General features: G+C 37.8%; 1 protein-coding gene across 9 annotated transcripts in view; it reads left to right on the plus strand.

The window, feature by feature from the left end:
- The window catches only part of ORC2 (origin recognition complex subunit 2), a 43781-nt gene that overhangs the window by 1850 nt on the left and 22885 nt on the right, over positions 1–19046 (plus strand). For 3 of the 9 annotated variants that reach the window (XM_032404881.1, XM_032404900.1, XM_032404909.1), the window contains exons 2-7: positions 2603–2651; positions 4282–4385; positions 4844–4987; positions 12952–13041; positions 17720–17812; positions 18354–18385. In XM_032404881.1, coding sequence (XP_032260772.1) covers positions 4289–4385; positions 4844–4987; positions 12952–13041; positions 17720–17812; positions 18354–18385 — 456 coding nt within the window. In that variant the 5' untranslated portion in view covers positions 2603–2651; positions 4282–4288. Of the gene's footprint in view, positions 1–2602; positions 2652–3369; positions 4386–4843; positions 4988–12951; positions 13042–17719; positions 17813–18353; positions 18386–19046 lie in introns of those variants that run through there. The other 6 variants (XM_032404892.1, XM_032404919.1, XM_032404929.1 and 3 more) reach the window with 3 other exon arrangements.

A 19046-nucleotide genomic window follows, 5' to 3' on the forward strand; every position in this document is an offset into this window, starting at 1 on the left:
TGGAGAAGGAAGGAAAGGTTTCTTTCAAGGTCTTCGTAGAAGTTTCTTCAGTTTGGTGGTTCTCTACTGTGTAATAAGATGCCTTAATATCTAGAAAAAGAAATTACATATAAATGTATTCAACTACAAACAAGATTAAGTTAGGGTGCCTCTGTCCAGGCAATTCTTCTGTAAAATACCCTAAGGAAATTGGACAATATTCAGTTGTCTGGAATTTCTGTTTTTAAATTTTTCTGGAAAATCTTTCCCTGAAGGAACCACTGAACTTTTGCTCATGAGAATCATGTAACTGAGCTTTACTCCTTTTTCGCTTTGATTGCCGGTTAGCTCAGAGCCAAAATTGTTTGGTTTTTTTTTAAAAGATCTTATTTATTTATTTGACAAAGAGAGAGCGAGAGAGGGAACACAAGCAGGGGGACTGGGAGAGGGAGAAGCAAGCTTCCTGCCAAGCAGGGAGCCTGATGTGGGGCTCAATCTCAGGACCCTGGGATCATGACCTGAGCCAAAGGCAGACACTTAACGACTGAGCCACCCAGGCGCCCCAAGCCCAAATTCTTTGTCTGATGTATTTTCTGCTTTCTTTTCTTTTTTTTTTTTAAGATTTTATTTATTTGCGAGAGCGAGAATGAGAGAGAGAGAACGCACATGAGAGGGGGAAGGGCCAGAGGGAGAAGCAGACTCCCTGCTGAGCAGGGAGCCGGATGTGGGACTTGATCCCGCGACTCCAGGATCATGACCTGAGCTGAAGGCAGTCACTTAACCGACTGAGCCACCCAGGCGCCCCTATTTTCTGCTTTCTTTATATTTTCCTGGATCCAGACTGCCTATTATTATTAGTTTTTTGTTTTATTGCATTTGCTTATTGTCACTACTTCATATCCTTTGTAGAACATAGCTGTTTATATTTTATTTTTTTAAGATTTTATTTATTTATTTGAGAGAGAATGAGAGGGAGAGAGAGCATGAGAGGGGGAGGGTCAGAGGGAGTCGCGGGGGCCGGATGCGGGACTGATGCGGGACTGATGCGGGACTCGATCTTGGGACTCCAGGATCATGACCGAAGCCGAAGGCAGTCGCTTAACCAACTGAGCCACCCAGGCGCCCCTAGCTGTTTGTATTTTAAAACAGTATAGATTAGGGGCGCCTGGGTGGCTCAGTCATTAAGTGTCTGCCTTCTGCTCAGGTCATGATCCTGGGATCGAGCCCCGTATCGGGCTCCCTGCTCCGCAGGAAGCCTGCTTCTCCCTCTCCCACTCGCCCTGCTTGTGTTCCCTCGCTCGCTGTGTCTCTCTCTGTCAAATAAATAAATACAATCTTTAAAAAAAGTAAAAAATAAATAAGAAAATAATAAAACAATATAGATTAGACTGAATCTGGCCATGCTCTTAAAGTATGATTGATAGAACTAGGCATGTTTAACTTAATGAACTGGAAACATAGAGGAACTGGAAATATAGAAATCTTTGGATGTTTGAACTGGCAGGTGGGAAAATGATTAGATATATTATGAATAGTATCCAGAGGTCAGAACAAGCATTTAGGATAACAGATTTGGGGTGCCTGGGTGGCTAGTAGGTTAAGTGTCCGACTCTTGGTTTTGGCTCAGGTCCTGGTCTCCGGATTGCGGGATCTAGCCCATATCCAGTTCTGCACTCATTGGGGAGTCTAGTGGAGATTCTCTCTCTTTCTCCCTCTCCTTCTGCCCCTCCCCTCACTCTTTATCTCTCACTCTCTAAAATAAATAAGTAAATCTTTTTTTTTTAAAGAAAAGAAAGGATAACAAATTTGTATTTAATGGCAGGAGAAGTGTGTAATAGAATGATTAGGGACTTTGGAATCAGTCAGACTTGGGTTTTAGCCCTAACACACTTTCTAGTTGTATAAATCTGGATGAGTAATTTAATAGTTAATCTCAGTTTACTCATCTGTTTATTGGGGAATTATATATATTTTAACTACCTCAGAGAATCTGAGGATTTAATGATCTACTATGCATGAAAGTACCTAATAGAGTGCCTGACAAACAGCCCCTCAGAAAAACTTTTATTTTATACAGATATAAAGAAATCATAAGTTTCGGGCGCCTGGGTGGTTCAGTTGGTTAAGAAATCATAAGTTTCTTTATTATATACAAATATCATGTAGATGCATTAAACTTTTTCTCTAATACATCCAAATTCCCCATTATTGAAAGCAGTATCATGACTAGAAAGATGGCCCAAAAGGATATGTTGCTGGCAATGGTTATATAAATTATAGATGAAGTATTATCTTTATACACAAAACATAGGCCGTAATAGAGTTGTTATGAGGGTTAAATGAAAATACGTATAGAATATTCAAAACTGTGTCCAGCATATGGTAAGTGCTCAAATGTTGGCCTCCTCATTCCAGCCACTTGCCCCCGCAGTCCAGATCTTCTCAGTCTCTAGTACTTCCTGGCCAAAATACTGATGGTTGTTTTGTCCTTTACTGTGGCATCATAATAACTTTGTAAAAACTGCATTTATCTACTCGTCTTCTTTATTAAAACTCGTGAACTTCTTTGGTTGCTTTCATATCCTATTAGCTGACCTTGACCAAGTTCTTTTTATAATTGTAGGTGACTCTACCTGAATTTTCCAGCTGCAGAATGTGTAGTACTTTTAAAGGTAAATGAAAATAAAGACAAGTCATTTGGGCGCCTGGGTGGCTCAGTTGGTTAAGCGACTGCCTTCGGCTCAGGTCATGATCCTGGAGTCCCGGGATTGAGTCCTGCATCGGGCTCCCTGCTCAGCAGGGAGTCTGCTTCTCCCTCTGACCCTCCCCCCTCTCATGTGCTCTCTCTCTCTCTCTCAAATAAATAAATAAAATCTTTAAAAAAAAAAAAAAAAAAAGACAAGTCATTTAAGTGTGCTAGTTTCGGGGGCACCTGGCTGGCTCAGTTGGAAGAGTGTATGACTCTTAATCTCGAGGTCGTGAGTTTGAGCCCTACGTTGGGTGTAGAGATTACTTAAATAAATAAAACTTAAAAAAAAGTAAAGCTGTCATTTTTTTTTTTTTTTTAAAGTGTGAGGGAGGTGCCTGGCTGGCTCAGTTGGTAGAGCATACGACTCTTGGTTGTGAGTTCAACCCAACGTTGGGTATAGAGATTATAAATAAATAAACTTTTTTTTTTTTTTAAAGATTTTATTTATTTATTTGACAGAGAGAGAGACAGCGAGAGAGGGAACACAAGCAGGGGGAGTGAGAGAAGGAGAAGCAGGCTTCCTGCGGAGCAGGGAGCCTGATGCGGGGCTCGATCCCAGGACCCTGGGATCATGACCTGAGCCGAAGGCAGACGCTTAACAACTGAGCCACCCAGGCGCCCCAATAAATAAACTTAAAAAAAAAAAAGTGTGCTAGTTACAAAAGGAAACTTGACAGCATTTAGTAAGTTATCTGCATGCAAATAACTGACTTATGAGTGACGTAGTCCGTAGTTCCTGTTATTGATAGAAAAAACAAAAATAGGATTTTAGGAGAGAGAGAGGAGAGAAAAAATTCATTTTTTGGGTAAACTGATTAGCTGGGAGCCAGTTGGGATCATCATTATTTAGTTTCAGGCCATTGGTATTACAAGTTCTGAAATGAAATTTTTTCAGAGTAGGGAGAGTTGATCAAGTTTTTGTTTGCCAAATTCTGAAGTCTGTTCAGTGAAGAACTGACTATAAAGTATTGGAAAGTTGCATGTTTACTGTTTAGATACCAGGATACCCAGAAAGCCATTTTCTAACTGTAAAGTTGTTTGGTAAACATGCAATAATAGTAAAGGGAGGTACTTGAGGATTATTTGATCCAGGTTTGGTATACCGGTGAAATGCATGGACTTCCCCCAATGGACTGTTTCTAGTGAATAGACACTAAAGTCTACCAAACCATTATTCTTTGCTTGTCTGCCCCTTCTCTAAACTCTCATGTATTAAACACTTCCTTTCTGGTACTGTTAATCATTCTGTAGATTGGTTAAGGCTTTCTTTATAGGAAGAATTGCTTTCCCATTATTATATTTTAGTTGCCTTGATTGAATTTGGCTTTTTCCAACTCTCAGACACCACTTCCTGTCCTTTCCATTTTTCAGATAAAGAGTTGATTTACCTTTTATCAAAAGCATAATATTAATACGATAATGCATAATATATTTTTCATACTTGAGACTCTTTAAAATGTAATATAAATACATGTATTATGTGAATGTTTAATTTATTTGGTTGTTGAAATGAATTTTTCATCACTCTTGAGTGCTTTATTGCTTTTGTTTAGGTTGGCAATGATGAGTAAACTGGAATTAAAGGAAGACAAGATGCTGGAGGTTCAGTTTGTGGGAGATGATGATGTCCTTAATCACATTCTTGATAGAGAAGGAGGTACTGAGTGATTATACAATTGAAGAGATGCTTATGTGATGGTTATGGATTATCTCACTTTTTTAAAATATTTTAACCTTCTATTTTAAAAATAGAGCACAAAGTATTTGATCTAGTAAGACTAAATAAAAACTACTTTTGTAGTTTATTCCATTCAAACTTTTGAAAATTAAAAATAATAAAGCTTTATCTGATATGAAATACTTAATATTAGGGGTAAGTGATAACTACCCATTGTAATTAAAATGTGACCCCCCAAAATAATAAACTTTCAAGGTTTTTCCTTAAATTATATAAACTGTGGTGAAGAGTGGTACATACATTCATCAAAGAGAAAACACTGAATTTTTTTCCAGATTTTAAATAATGACAATATAAGTATTACAGTTTGTTACTTATTTAAATGTAATGTTTGGAAAGAATTTATACCTGTTCTAATTCTTTGGATGTTCTTATAGGAGCTAAATTAAAAAAGGAACGAGCTCAGCTTTTGGTCAACACAAAAAAAATTATAAAAAAGCCAGAATATGATTTGGAAGAAGATGACCAGGAAGTCTTAAAAGATCAGAACTATGTGGAAGTTTTAGGACGAGATATTCAAGGTATTTTGGTAGCTGGGGTGGGGAAAGTACACTCAAATTTCTGCTAGTAGCTGAAACTGCTTTGCAGGATACATAACAGTAGTCTGGTAGGTTAGGCAGTGGCAAGCTATATATATTTTTTTTTTTATTGTAAACTACATATAAACTTCACCATCTTTAACATTATTAAGTGTATACTTCAGTTGTATTAAATATATTCATGATGATGCTGTGCTATTATCACCATCCATCTCCAGAACTCTTTTCATCAGGCATGCTACATTATATTTCTCATCAGAAAAGCATTTGCTTCAGGTTTTTATGTATAGTTGGAAGGTTGGAAGCACTGAATTTCCACTATAGTTATTTTCTTTAGTTTTTTTTTTTCCCCACAAGCAACCAGTGGTGCACTTAATTATTTTTAGATTCCACAGACCAATCTAAAGTTATTTGTTAAGATATTTGTATTTTTAACTAATTTGAAATAATTTCATAAAGCAAGTCACTTCATTATTACTTTGGTCTTCTTTACAGAAATAGTTAGAAAGGGGGCACCTGGGTGGCTCTGTCGGTTAGGCATCTGACTTGATTTCAGCTAGGGTCATGACTTCAGGGTTCTGGGATCGGCCCCATGTCAGGCTCCGTGCTAGGTGTGGAGCCTGCTTGAGATTCTCTCCCTCTCCTTCTGCCCCTCTCCCCACCTTGACTCCCGCACACCTACTCTCTCTGTCTCTTAAGGAAGGAAGGAAGGGAAGGAGGGGAAGGAAGGAAGGAGGGAGGGAGGGGGAAGGGGTGGGTGGGAGGGTGGGAGATAGATAGATAGAAGGAACATTCCAAGAAGTAATATTGCTTCAACCTAGGCATGCTAATGTTATGGGTTTTTTTTTTTTTTTTTTTTTTTACACCTAAGCCAGATTCCTGCCAGATTATATTTAAAAATTTTTAGGCTTATTATGTTTTAGTTAGGGCTCAAGGAACACAGATTTACTTAAGTTGGCTTAAAAAAATAAAGACCAAGGAACAAAATCAGTATTGTTGGGCAGTAGGGACATTGGAACTGAGACCACATTAAAAACCTAGGGACTTTGCTTTTATGGATCTCCTAGTCTCCTTCAGGTCATCTCTGTGCATCCATTCTCTTTCTGTGTTGCCAATCTCTCTCATGTACGTGCTTTTTACTCTCATATTTGACTTATAAATGGCCATCATCACTACTCCTGACCTTTTTGTCACTTCTTGAGTCATAATGCTTCTGGTTTAGTTCCTGATGTTAAATGGCATAATACAAAAAAATGACGACTATCCCTCACTAGACTAAGTGGGCAGAGTGGATTCTTTTAAAAGTGTCCCCAACTAGAGAGTTAACATTTTTTAGGGCATGTTCTGAATAGAACTTTGGATTCTTCTTCTTCTTTTCTTTTTAAGATTTTTATTTATTTAAGAGAGAGCAAGAGTGAGCATGAGCGGGGGGGGGGGGGGGTGCAGAGGGACAAGCAGACTTCCCGCTGAGTGAGGAGCCCTACGTGGGGCTTGATCCCAAGACCCTGAAATCATGACCTGAGCCAAAGTCAGATGCTTAACCGACTGAGCCATTCAGGTGCCCCAGAACTTTGGATTCTTGATTCCTGTTATGGTAGACCTAAGAAGAGATTGAAAACAATATATTTGTCTTTAAAGTGGTTTTTTTGGATACTTGATTCTTATAAGTTAGCTGCTAGAAAATTCCGTGACCAATATGTGGTCCATTCTTTCTTTATTTAAAGATTTTATTTATTTTTTTGAGAGAGAGAAAGAGAGTGTGCATGCACGAGTTGGGGAAGGGAGAGGGAGAAGCAGATTCCCCACCAAGTGCAGAGCCTGAGATCATGACCTGAGCTGAAGTCAGCCACTTAACTGACTAAGCCACCCAGGCACCCCATTCATATTATAATTAATTTTGCCTTATTCACAGTTCTATTTTTGAACTTAAGGATTATGTCACGTTTTTAATTGTGGTTAAATAAAATCTCTTTTTAAAAATTATGAGAGGGGCATCTGGGTGGCTCAGTCATCTAAGTATTCAACTCTTGGTTTTGACTTAGGTCATGATCTCAGGGTTGTGGGATCGAGCCTTGCATTGGGCTCAGTGTGGAGTCTGCTTGGGATTCTCTCTCTCCTTCTCCCTTTGTCCCTCCCCCCACTCTCACGCTCTCTCTAAAATAAATCTTTTTTAAAAAATTGGGGCGCCTGGGTGGCTCAGTTGGTTAAGCAGCTGCCTTCGGCTCAGGTCATGATCCCAGGGTCCTGGGATCGAGCCCCACATCGGGCTCCTTGCTCGGCAGGGAGCCTGCTTCTCTTTCTCCCTCTGCCTGCTATTCCATCTGCTTGTGCTCTCTCTCTCTGTCAACTAAATAAATCGTAAAAAAAAAAAAAAAAGATTTAAAAAATTGGGAGAAAATAAATAAATAATAAATAAATAAAACTTGTGGTAAAATATATGTAACATAAAATTTCCCATCTTAAAGTGTGTACTTCAGTATTAAGTACATTCACATTGTTTTGCAATCTCCAGAACTCTTTTCATTTTACAAAACTGAAATTCTACCCATTAAAAAACTCCCCAGTCCCTCCTCCCCACAGCCCAACAACCACCATTTTACTTTCCTCTGAATTTGACTATTTGAGGTACCTCATATAAGTGGAATCATTCAGTATTTTTGTGTGTGACTGGTTTATTTCACTTAGCATAGTGTTCTCAAGGTTCATCCATGTTGTGGCATGTGTCAGAATTTCCTTCCTTTTTGAGGCTGAATACTACTGCAATGTATGTATATACGTTTTGTTTATCCATTCATCTGTCAATGGACATTGGGTGGCTTCAGCCTTTTGGCTACTGTGAATAATGCTTTTATGAACATGGGTGTACAAGTATCTTTTTGAGACCCTGATTTGAATTCTTTTGGGTATATTCCCAGAAGTGGAATTGCTGGATCATATGGTAATTCTATTTTTAATTTTTTAAAGAACTGCCATAATGTTTTCCACAGCAGCTACACCAAATTACATTTCCACCAACAATGCACAAGCATTCCAGTTACTCTGTATGCTTACCAACACTTGTCTTTTTTTTTAATAGCCTTCCTAATGGGTGTGAAATGGGAGTGTTATTTCTGTAATATTGCATTCAGATTTATAAATAACATAGTTGGCCTCTATTAGACGTTTGGATTGTTTCTAAATTTTTATTGTAACAAATGCAGTAGTGATTATCCTTGGATATAAATCTTTGTTTAGATCTTTTATTTCTTCATAAGAGACTCCTAGCAGTAGAATTATTGGTGAAGGTGTATCAACTTTATAAGGCATACATATTGCCAAATTGCTTTCTAGAAAGATTATATCAACTAATATTAAGACCCCTCATTGGCATTAAACATTTTTTCTTACATTTATTACCCATTTTAATTTTTCCATGGTTTTTATATTCACAGTTTTTTGGTTTTGTGCATTTTGAATAATTTAAAACCTGTTAAAAAGTTTTATATGTATTATAGTAAAATCTTGGCCAGTGTGATTAGACCACTGTTAATTAGTCAATCAAAATGTCAGAACCAGAAAATCACAAAAATAACTACTGTACTCTAAACATTTTTATATATAAGTATATATATATAAGCATACACACACACAAACCCCAGTCTTGTCTTTTTTTCTTTTTTTAAAGATTTTATTTATTTATTTGAAAGAGTAAGCAAGTGCAGAAGCAGAGGGAGTGGCAGGCAGAGGGAGAACCAGGTTCCCCACGGAGCAGGGAGCCCCATGCCAGTGATCTCAGGATCCTGAGATCATGACCTGAGCCAAAGGCAGATGCTTAAATCACTGAGCCACTCAGGCGGCCCCCCACAGTCTTTTCTTTAATTAGAAGTTTGCTAGAGGTCAGCTGGTTGAAGAACAGCATTACCTTTTGATTTTGGTGTTTGATTTTTTTTAGACAGTATATCCATAATGCATGCATCATCTGGGATTTCAGGTTTCCTTTCCCTTCATTAGATTGTACATTTAAAGACACTTTTAATGCAGTCTTGGTATAGTATGCTTTTATATTTTTTCAAATTTTTTCTTAAATCTTTTATGGCTTCTCATCCATACCTAATTTGAAACCATTTGTTTTAGTTAATAACTTTTATCAAATATTTCTAAAGCATTTAATTTAGTTTACGGAGAAACCACTCAGTATCTTTAAATATTTTGTCTCTGTGCCAGACATGTAAGTTACATAAAGACAGGTTTACCATAAACAGACTCATGCATACATGAAAATCAGATATATGAGAGAGGTAGCATTGAAGATCACTCAGCTAAGGATGAACTGGTCAGTAAACAGCGTTGAGCCAACTGGGTATCCTTATGAATAAAAGAAACTGGATCTCTACCTCCCATCATAAACAAGTTAATTACCTTAATTTAAGATTTACATTAAAAAAAGCAAATGTAAATGCTTTCATAAGAAAATACGAGAGAGGGGCGCCTGGGTGGCTCAGTCGTTAAGCGTCTGCCTTCGGCTCAGGTCATGGTCCCAGGGTCCTGGGATCGAGTTCCGCATCGGGCTCCCTGCTCAGCCGGGAGCCTGCTTCTCCCTCTCCCACTCCCCTTGCTTGTGTCCCTCTCTCGTTGTGTCTCTCTCTGTCAAATAAATAAATAAAATCTTTAAAAAAAAAAAAAAAGAAAGAAAGAAAATACAAGAGAATATGGTTTTGACTTTATTATAGAAGAATTTTTTTTAGTTTAATGTAATCAAAAGAAAAGATTGACATATTCTAATTAAAATTCAGCGCTTCTCAAGAAGACAAACCACAGATTAGGAGAAAATATTTGCAAAACACATCTATTAAAGAAATGTTACTCAAGGGGCGCCTGGGTAGCTCTGTTGGTTAAGCGTCTGCCTTCGCCTCAGGTCATGATCTCCAGGTCCTGGGATTGAGCCCCGCATCAGGCTCTCTGCTGAGGGGGGGGGGGGGTCTGCTTCTCCCTCTCCCTCTGTGATCTCTCTCGCTCTCTCTCAAATAAATAAATAAAATCTTAAAAGAAAAGAAATGTTACTCAAAATATACAAAGACCTCTTAAAACTCAACAATGAGATAATGAATAACCTGATTTAAAAATGAGCAGAGGACTCAGCGGGGAGCCTGCTTCTCCCTCTGCTTACTGTTCCCCCCTGCTTGTGCTCTCTCTCTCTGGCAAATGAATAAATAAAATCTTTTAAAAAATAAAAATGAGCAGAGGAACAGGACATCTCACTGAAGAAGATCTATAGATGGCAAATAATCACATGAAAATATACTAAAAGCATTATACGTCATTAGGAAATTGCAAATTAAAACAACAATGAGATACCACTTACACGCCTATTAGAATGGCCCAAGTGCAAAACATTGACAGCACCAAATGCTGGCAAATCTGTGGAGCAACCGGAATTCTCATTTATTGCTGGTGGGAATGCAAAATGGAACAACTGGATGACAGTTTGGCAGTTTCTTACAAAGTAAACATATTCTTACCATATGATCTAGCAGTTGTGCTTCTTCGTATTTACTCATATGAGTTGAAAACTTACCTCCACTCAAAAACCTGCACACGCATGTTTATAGAACCTTTGTTCATAATTGCCATGGCTTGGAAGCAACCAAAAAGTTAACGAAGAATAAATAAACTGATATATCCATACAGTGGGATATTATTCAGCATTTTAAAAAAAAAGCTATCAAGACATGAAAAGATGTGGCGGAACCTTAAGCGCTTCTTACTGAGTGAGAGAAGCCAATCTGAAAAGGCTACTGGCTGTGATACCAGCTATGTGACATTGTAGGAAGGGCAAAACTGCAGAGACCATGAGGAGATCAGTGGTTGCCAGGCGTCGGGGGTGGGAGGTATGAGTAGGTAGAGTACAGAGAATTCTTAGGGCATTGAAACTGTTCTGTATTATACTACAGTGGTGGATACCTATCATCGTACTTTTGTCACAAGCTATAGAATGCCATCAAAAAGAATGAAATCTTGCCATCTGCAACCACATGGATGGAGCTAGAATGTATTATGCTAAGTGAAATAAGTCAGAGAGAGACAAATACCATATGATTTCACTCATGTGGGATTTAAGAAACAAAACAGATGAACATAGAAGAAGGGGAAAAAAAAGAGGGAGGCAAACCGTAAGAGACTCTTAACTCTCTTAACGCTAGAGAACAAACTGAGGGTTGCTGGAGGGGAGGTGGGTGGGGAATGGGCTAAATGGTTGATGGGTGTTAAGGAAGGCACTTGTTATGATGAGCACTGGGCATTATATATAAGCACTGAATCACTAAATTCGACCTCTGAAACCAATATTAACTATATTGGTTAACTGTTAACTAACTAGAATTTAAATAAAAACTTAAAAAAAATAAAACCTATAGAATATACCACACCAAGAGTGAACCTTGGGCACCTGGGTGGCTCAGTCGGTTGGGTGTCTGCCTTCAGCTCGGGTCATGATCCCAGAGTCCTGGGATCAAGCCCCACGTCGGGGCTCCCTGCCCAGTGGGAGCTTGCTTCTCTCTCTCCTTCCTGCTTATGCTCTCTTCTCGCTCGCTCGCTCTCTCAAATAAATAAATCTTAAAAAAAAAAAAAAAGAGTGAACCTTAATATAAGCTATGGACTTGGGATGTTAATGAGGTGTCAGTGTAGGTTCATGATTGTAACAAATCTACCACTCTGGTGTGGGATGTTGGTAGCTGGAGGAGGCTGTACATTTGTGAGGGCAGGAAGTATATAGGAAATCTCTGTACCTTCTATCCAAATTGGCTCTGAACCTAAAACTGCTTTTAAAACAGTCTTTGAAAAAAAATTTAGGACTTCTCTTCATCAAATGTCATCATAAAGAGGTGAGAAGACAAGTCAGGATAAAGAAGATATTTCTTCCTTGGAAATAAGAAAGTTGTGAAAAGATGTTCAACCTCATTAGCGATTAGGAAAAGGGAAATTAAAACAATTCTCCCCATAAGATTCATTTTACACCCACTCGACTGGCAAAGATTAAGGAGTTTGGATAATGCCAAGTATTAGTGCATATAAAATGGGGACTCTTAAACAGTAAGGATAGTGAACACTGACTTTGGAAAAGTCTGGCACTGTTTTGTAATAACAATAATAAACCCAATACATATTGACATATATATATTTAGACGGAAAACAACTATTTCCAAAAAGAAGATAAGAAGTCACTGTTTTACATTTTTGCAAATGTCTGGCTTAATAGAAGACAGCTGAATTTTCATATCTGCCTCACACATTCCATTAACCCACAGGATGGTGCTGTCATCACACATAATATAGTCTCTGGAATACCTCACTCTCCACTCTTGATGGAGAAAAAGTCAAATAATGTCTTAGTGTTATGAAATCGTTTTGGCCTCGGGGACCTGAGAGACCTGACGCCACCACACTTGGAGAATTGCTGTGCCAGAGAGTAGGCTACTAGAGTATCTGGTATGTTCTAGGTAGCAGCTGTTATTTAAAGGGATGATTGAAGAGTGAAATTAAGTCACTATCTTGATAGGGAGTAAGAGAGCTTCCACCATGTAACAGTGATTTAAATCTCAACCTCAATTAGCTCAATTGTACTTTGCGTGTTTGCTTCAAGAAGAAACCTATTTGAGTCCCTTCAGTTTTCCCTCCTCGGGCAACACTATCATGAATTGAATGGATATCCCTCTAGTCTGGAGGGGTTTATTGGCGGGGGGGCTCTGTGTGTGTGTTTATATATCTAATTTGTGTGTACTCGTGAAGAATAATATGTTTTCTGTGTTTCAAATTTATATAAACAGTTCTCTTGTGTTTTAAAATATTTTATGTATAAATAATGTATTAAACCTTTATGCAAGACTGGGGGGGTGCAAATCTTAAGGTTTTATCTTTTTTTCTGTTAATTTTGCTTATTTTTCCAAAACATACTGCATTTTCTCTTTCAGAATCCTTGAAAAATGGCTCTGCTGCAGATGGTGGGAATAAAGTTTATTCTTTTCAGAATAGAAAACACTCTGAAAAGATGGCCAAATTAGGTATGTTGCTTTTCTAAAAGGTGTATTTAACCACATTCTCCACAGTTATCATCTTATTGCATTCCCTAGAAGAATGAGGGATGTCATTTTATATCACTTTTTCAAGCATACATAGTCAGTTTTTCATGCTCATATGTGTCTTCTGTTCTCAGATAGGTTTTAAGCATCTCATAGTAGGAATCCTGTCTTCATCTTCTTCCCACATGTAGCATAGGTTCTGAAGAAATTTTTAAGTTTGTGAGTGACTTAAGTCACAGATATTCTGAATTTATTAAATAAGAATTTTATGCTATGTATAGAAAAATGTATTGTAGGGGCCCCTGGGTGGCTCAGTCGTTAAGCGTCTGCCTTCGGCTCAGGTCATGATTCCGGGGTCCTGGGATTGAGCCCCGCATCGGGCTCCCTGCTTGGCGGGAAGCCTGCTTCTCCCTCTCCCACTCCCCCTGCTTGTGTTCCCTCTCTTGCTGTGTCTCTCTCTGTCAAATAAATAAATAAAATCTTTAAAAGAAAAGAAAAGAAAAATATATTGTGGAAAACTATAAAATTGTTACAAATGGGCTATTGTGACATTTTCTTACTCAATTTGCCACTTATACTAATTACAAATGAATTACTGATTTTTAGAAAAACCAGACTAAAATAAATTACATTTAACATTAAAATTAAACTGTCAATCCAGTTAAAATTCAGATGGCACTTTATTTGGGTTCTGTGGTATGAGGGGTCAGATTTGAAAGCTTTGAGGAAGGGAAATAACATGTGAAAGCAGTTTGAAAATTAAGGAGGTCCATAAGTATATGAAGGTTTGGGAACACCAAGAAGTCAAGAGTAAGGGAATAATAATTAACTACCCGGTAAAATATAATAGTTGTTTAATAGGGCTTATAATGTATAATTACAGAACACCAATATATATTTCTGAAGTGGTGTATTTTTATGCAATCATTCTGGCCAGTAACCAGGTAAACATTCAAGATCAAGTGAAAAACTTAAGTGTTGACACTGATCAGGGACATATAAGTAATTATAAGACCTATGTTATAGAACATAATAATATTTAATCACTTGGAAAATTCAGTTTTTCCAAAAGGTATAATATGAAATTCATTATTAATTTTGAAGCTAGCATGGTATGTACAATAATTTACATTAACTGATCTGTTTCTTAGTGTTTATAATCCACATCAAGAAATTGAAAGTTTTTCAACCTGTAAAAAATGACTGCATTCTGAGTAGGATCTCTGGGAAACCAGAGAATAAGTGTTAAAACAATTATTAGAGAAAGGATCAGATAGACACCAAGACTAACCTGAAACCCCAGAACCATGAAATAGGACAAAGAACATTGGAGAAAGAGAACTAATAGTGGAGAGGAGCCCCAGAAGAGTAATCAAGTAGAAGTTCTCCAAGTAGATAATCAACATGCATATAATAACCATGATGTATGTCTTACATTATATGGGCTGCAAGAAACTTAAGCATTGTTATGTTGTACATTTCTGTCATCATAAATGAAAGAAATATATAGTCATGGGGGCTCCTGGGTGGCTCAGTCAGTTGGGCGTCTGCCTTCAGCTCAGGTCATGATGCCAGGGTCCTGGGATAGAGCCCCACATTGGGCTCCCTACCCAGCGGGGAGCCTGCTTCTCCTCCCGCTCCCCCTGCTTGTGCTCTCTCTCTCTCTGTGAAATTTAAAAAAGAAAATATACAGTCATGAAAAGATGGTTTTCTGGATAATTTGAGATTGATCATACTTTCTAAAATCTATTTAGTTAGGACTCATGTTTAGTTGTAATGCTCTGTATTGTTGCTAATTGTGTTTACATCTGATTATATCAGTGAAGTAGAAGGCCTTAGTATTTTTTTTCTTTAAAGGTTTTATTTATTTGAAGGACGCCTGGGTGGCTCAGTTGGTTAAGTGTCTGCCTTCGGCTCAGGTCATGATCCCGGGGTCCTGGGATTGAGTCCCACATCGGGCTCCTTGCTCCACGGGGAGCCTGCTTCTCCTTCTGCCCGCTCCCCCTGCTTGTGCATGCGCTCGCTCTCTCTGACAAATAAATAAATAAAATCTTTAAAAAAAAAAAAAGATTTTATTTATTTGAGAGAGAGTGCGAGCAGGGGCAGGGGCCGAGGGAGAGGGAAAGGGAGAAGCACAGAGCCCGATGCAGGGCTTGGTATCAGGACGCTGATATCACGACCTGAGCCAAAGTCAGACACTTAACCAACTGAACCACCCAGGCGCCCCAGCCTTAGTATTTTTTGAATAACTCTAACCTGCCATAAAATCATATATTACTGTGTATGAATGATTAAATATAATTGGGCTAATGAAGATATAGGACTAGATATAGGAGTTAGACAGGGAGGCTTTTTAAAATACATGTTTGGGGGCGCCTGGGTGGCTCAGATGGTTAAGCATCTGCCTTCGGCTCAGGTCATGATCCCAGGGTCCTGGGATCGAGTCCCGCATCGGGCTCTCTGCTCCTTGGGAGCCTGCTTCTCCCTCTGCCTCTCTCTCTCTCTCTCTGTCTCTCATGAATAAATAAATAAAATCTTAAAAAAAATAAAAAATAAAAAATAAAATAAAATAAAATACATGTTTGGGATGAGTAAATTAATGCAAACAAAAGAGCAAAGGTAGAAATACCAAGTAGAGGACAGTAAGGAGTTCAATGAGCTTGTAGAAAGGGATGACTTTAGGAAATTAAAAATAGATTGGATGATAGGATAAATAATAGCCTAATGAGAAGGCAAAGATTTTAAAATTTTATTTTAAAATTTCCAATATGGGGCCCCTGGGTGGCTCAGTCGTTAAGCGTCTGCCTTCGGCTCTGGTCATGATCCCAGGGTCCTGGGATCGAGCCCCTAGTCGGGCTCTCTGCTCACTGGGAAGCCTGCTTCTCCCTCTCCCACTTCCCCTGCTTGTGTTCCCTCTCTCGCTGTCTCTCTCTCTATCAAAATAAATAAATAAAATCTTTAAAAATAAATAAATAAAATAAAATTTCCAATATGTTGCAGACCAGTTGTGTAAAATACAATACAAATGAATTATTAGAAAAATGAAAAAGATACAGAATATATGCCCCAATTTTTTATTAGTAGAGTCAATAGCCATATGTGATTAACTGTCTTTTATTCTTTTTCCTCTTCAATTCTTCCTTTTCCTTCCCTTTTGTAGTTTAATAGTTACTTAAAAACAGAATTTTTCCATGTTGCAACATATAACCAAAATGATCCCAGCTAAATTACTTTGTGCTTATGTCGCTTTTTGTTGATGTGAAGTTTTTTTTTTCCTATCCTTTGGGTCAACAGCCTTTAATCCAAACATAGTACATTATTCTGGTGTAAAGAGAAAGCAAAGGGCTGATTTTTAGGCATACTTAGAGAATGTGCAGAGGAGACAGCAGGGAAGAGACGGAATAGCTACCAGCAATAGCTGGGGGCCGGAATAATGTCATAGAACCCAAACGGAGGAATAATTTCAAAGAAAGAAAAAAAAAAAAACCTCTAGTGAATGATACAGAAGACTGAGGAGGTTAGTTAAAAAAGAAGGCAGTACATTTGTGGGGACTGTCATGAGTATTTTGGATCAATTTCAAGTTTGGAGGATAAAACTGTGAAACAGGAAGAGTGAGTAAAGTGGGTTTAACTTACACAAATTCAAGTGTACTTTCTCCTTTAAAAAAAATGGGGATATAATGTTCACTTTCTTCTCAGTAAACAACGTGCCAGTGTGTGTTAAATTGGGAAATATAAATCTATTCCTTAGTTAGGCTTCATTCCACATGCCTCTCACGCTACTGAGAAAGTAAGTATCTTTAAAGGTAAAGATTTTAGTTTTCCTTTAAAATGGCCCTATATTTTAGAAGCCAACTATTTAATCTGATGTTCAATTGAAGAAACAGCCATCTGTTCAATGCTATATTAAATTTTATATGTTATTCACATGTATTATAGAGTTTTAGACACAAAATAAAATATACCACATGTGATGGGAGATTTAAGAGTTTTTAAAGCATAAAATTTTAAATATACACAGCTTCCATTTGATTTTAGATCCTATTTTCTGGCCATTCTTACCCCTAGCAAAAATATGCTTCAAATATATATGTTAAAGAAATGGAAAGAGTGTAAAATTGTCTATGGAGAGGAGAGGGAGAGAGAATGACAATTATAGAAAGCAGTAGGGTCAAAACTGTTTATTTGTATTTTCTTGAGACACCTGTAGATAATTGAAAGAAGACTTAAGATGCTTGGAACATAGCAAATAAAGGTAAGAGGCAGTACTCTTAATATGGGTAGGTTTATTTATCTTCCTGGTAATAGTAGCAGGCAGGTTTCTTTTTTTTTCCCCTAAGAATTTATGTAAGTGAAGGGCACCTGGGTGGCTCAGTTGGTTAAGCAACCAACTCTTGATCTTGGCTCAGGTCTCATGGGTCATGGGATTGAGTCCCACGTCAGGCGCCGCACTCAGTGGGAGTCTGCTTGAAGATTCTCTCCCTCCATCCCTCCCCGTACTCTTGAGCACATGTGCGCTCTGTCTCTCTCTCTCTCCATCTAAAATAAATGAATCTTTTTTTAAAAAAAAGAGCTTTATAAGTGAAATAAAGCTCTTTCCCCCTTCATCTGCTGTCATCCATTAAAGATTGTTTTATATATTTCTTTTGTCTGTTTACAGCTTCAGAACTAGCAAAAACACCAAGAAAAAATGTTTCATTCAGTTTGAAGAATGATCCTGAAATTATGATAAACATTCCTCAGTGTAGTAAGGGTAAGATTTTACCTCAGTTCTTTGAATAGAGTTTTCATAGTTGCTTCAAGTTATGCTTGAATTCCTTGTCTAAATGCATTGTTATATATTCTTTTCTGTTCTGAAAATTCCTTCAACAAAATGCAGTTAATACCCAGTTTGTGCCTTAGTATGCCCATATTTAGCTATCAATAAAAGGGGGAAATAACTGCTGATTGAAGTTGTGCAAATTGACAGGGCCAATTAGAAACACTCTTAAAACCCTATTATCAGAGGCTATGTGTTGTGGTGAGCGCTGTGTGTTGTGTAAGACTGTCGAATCACAGACCTGTACCCCTGAAACAATACATTATATGTTAATTAAAAAAAAAAAACCCTATTATCATTTGCTTGAGTAAGCCAAGTGTTCATGGAGGATTTGCTTTAGCCACATTCTATTTGAAATAAGGCTTTGGGGGTTTGGAAGTCACGGTGGAGAATTGTGGAGCAGTTTAATGAAACTAGACTATGATGAAAATTGAAGTACTTATGGTAAGTAATGCCTTTTTGTTTTATTCTTTAGGGCATTCTGCTTCAGACAAAGTTCAGTTGAAGGTAAGCAATGACTGAAAACAAGCAAAAACTTTAGTGTTACAAGGACATGAAAAATAGCCACTTCATCTCTTAATTTATATAGTGCTTTACAAGTTACGGGTATTTGCCAATTAGACACCTTATATTAGATGAAGCATCTGAGGTTCAGAGAGGTGAAGTGACTTGTCTTAAGTTCATCTAACTGGGAAGGAGAAAAGATGAAAAATGAAGCCAGGTCTTCTACACCCAACTGCTGTGCCGTTTCTATGTCAGAACTATCCCTGGGTATTTTCATCTTAGTAGAGCTGGCCTGGAAATTTTATGGGTTTTGTTTTGTTTTGTTTTGCTTTGCTTTGCTTTGCTTTTATACATAGTGTTCTTTTGTTTCTTGAGGGACTAATGCCAAGATCCATTAAATCCATTAATACATCCTTTCATAATTTACATTTGAAAACAAAGTTGGTTTTGGTAAATTTGTTCTAGGGTAGCTGAAAAGAATTGACAATTTTTATCCTCTCCTTTGTGTTTTTGCGATTTTGTTTTTTCATTATGCCTTGTCAAGTGGCCCTGTCTGGATATGAGCAAGCCCAGATGGGCATGGACGAATCCAGTACAATGAGTATGTGAGTGGTGAGTGTGTCCAGGCTTGGATGGCTATAAATTTAGACATGCCTGGAATTGT

Source organism: Phoca vitulina, unplaced genomic scaffold, assembly GCF_004348235.1.
Source record: "Phoca vitulina isolate PV1807 unplaced genomic scaffold, GSC_HSeal_1.0 scaffold1, whole genome shotgun sequence".
Classification (NCBI taxonomy): Eukaryota; Metazoa; Chordata; class Mammalia; order Carnivora; family Phocidae; genus Phoca; species Phoca vitulina.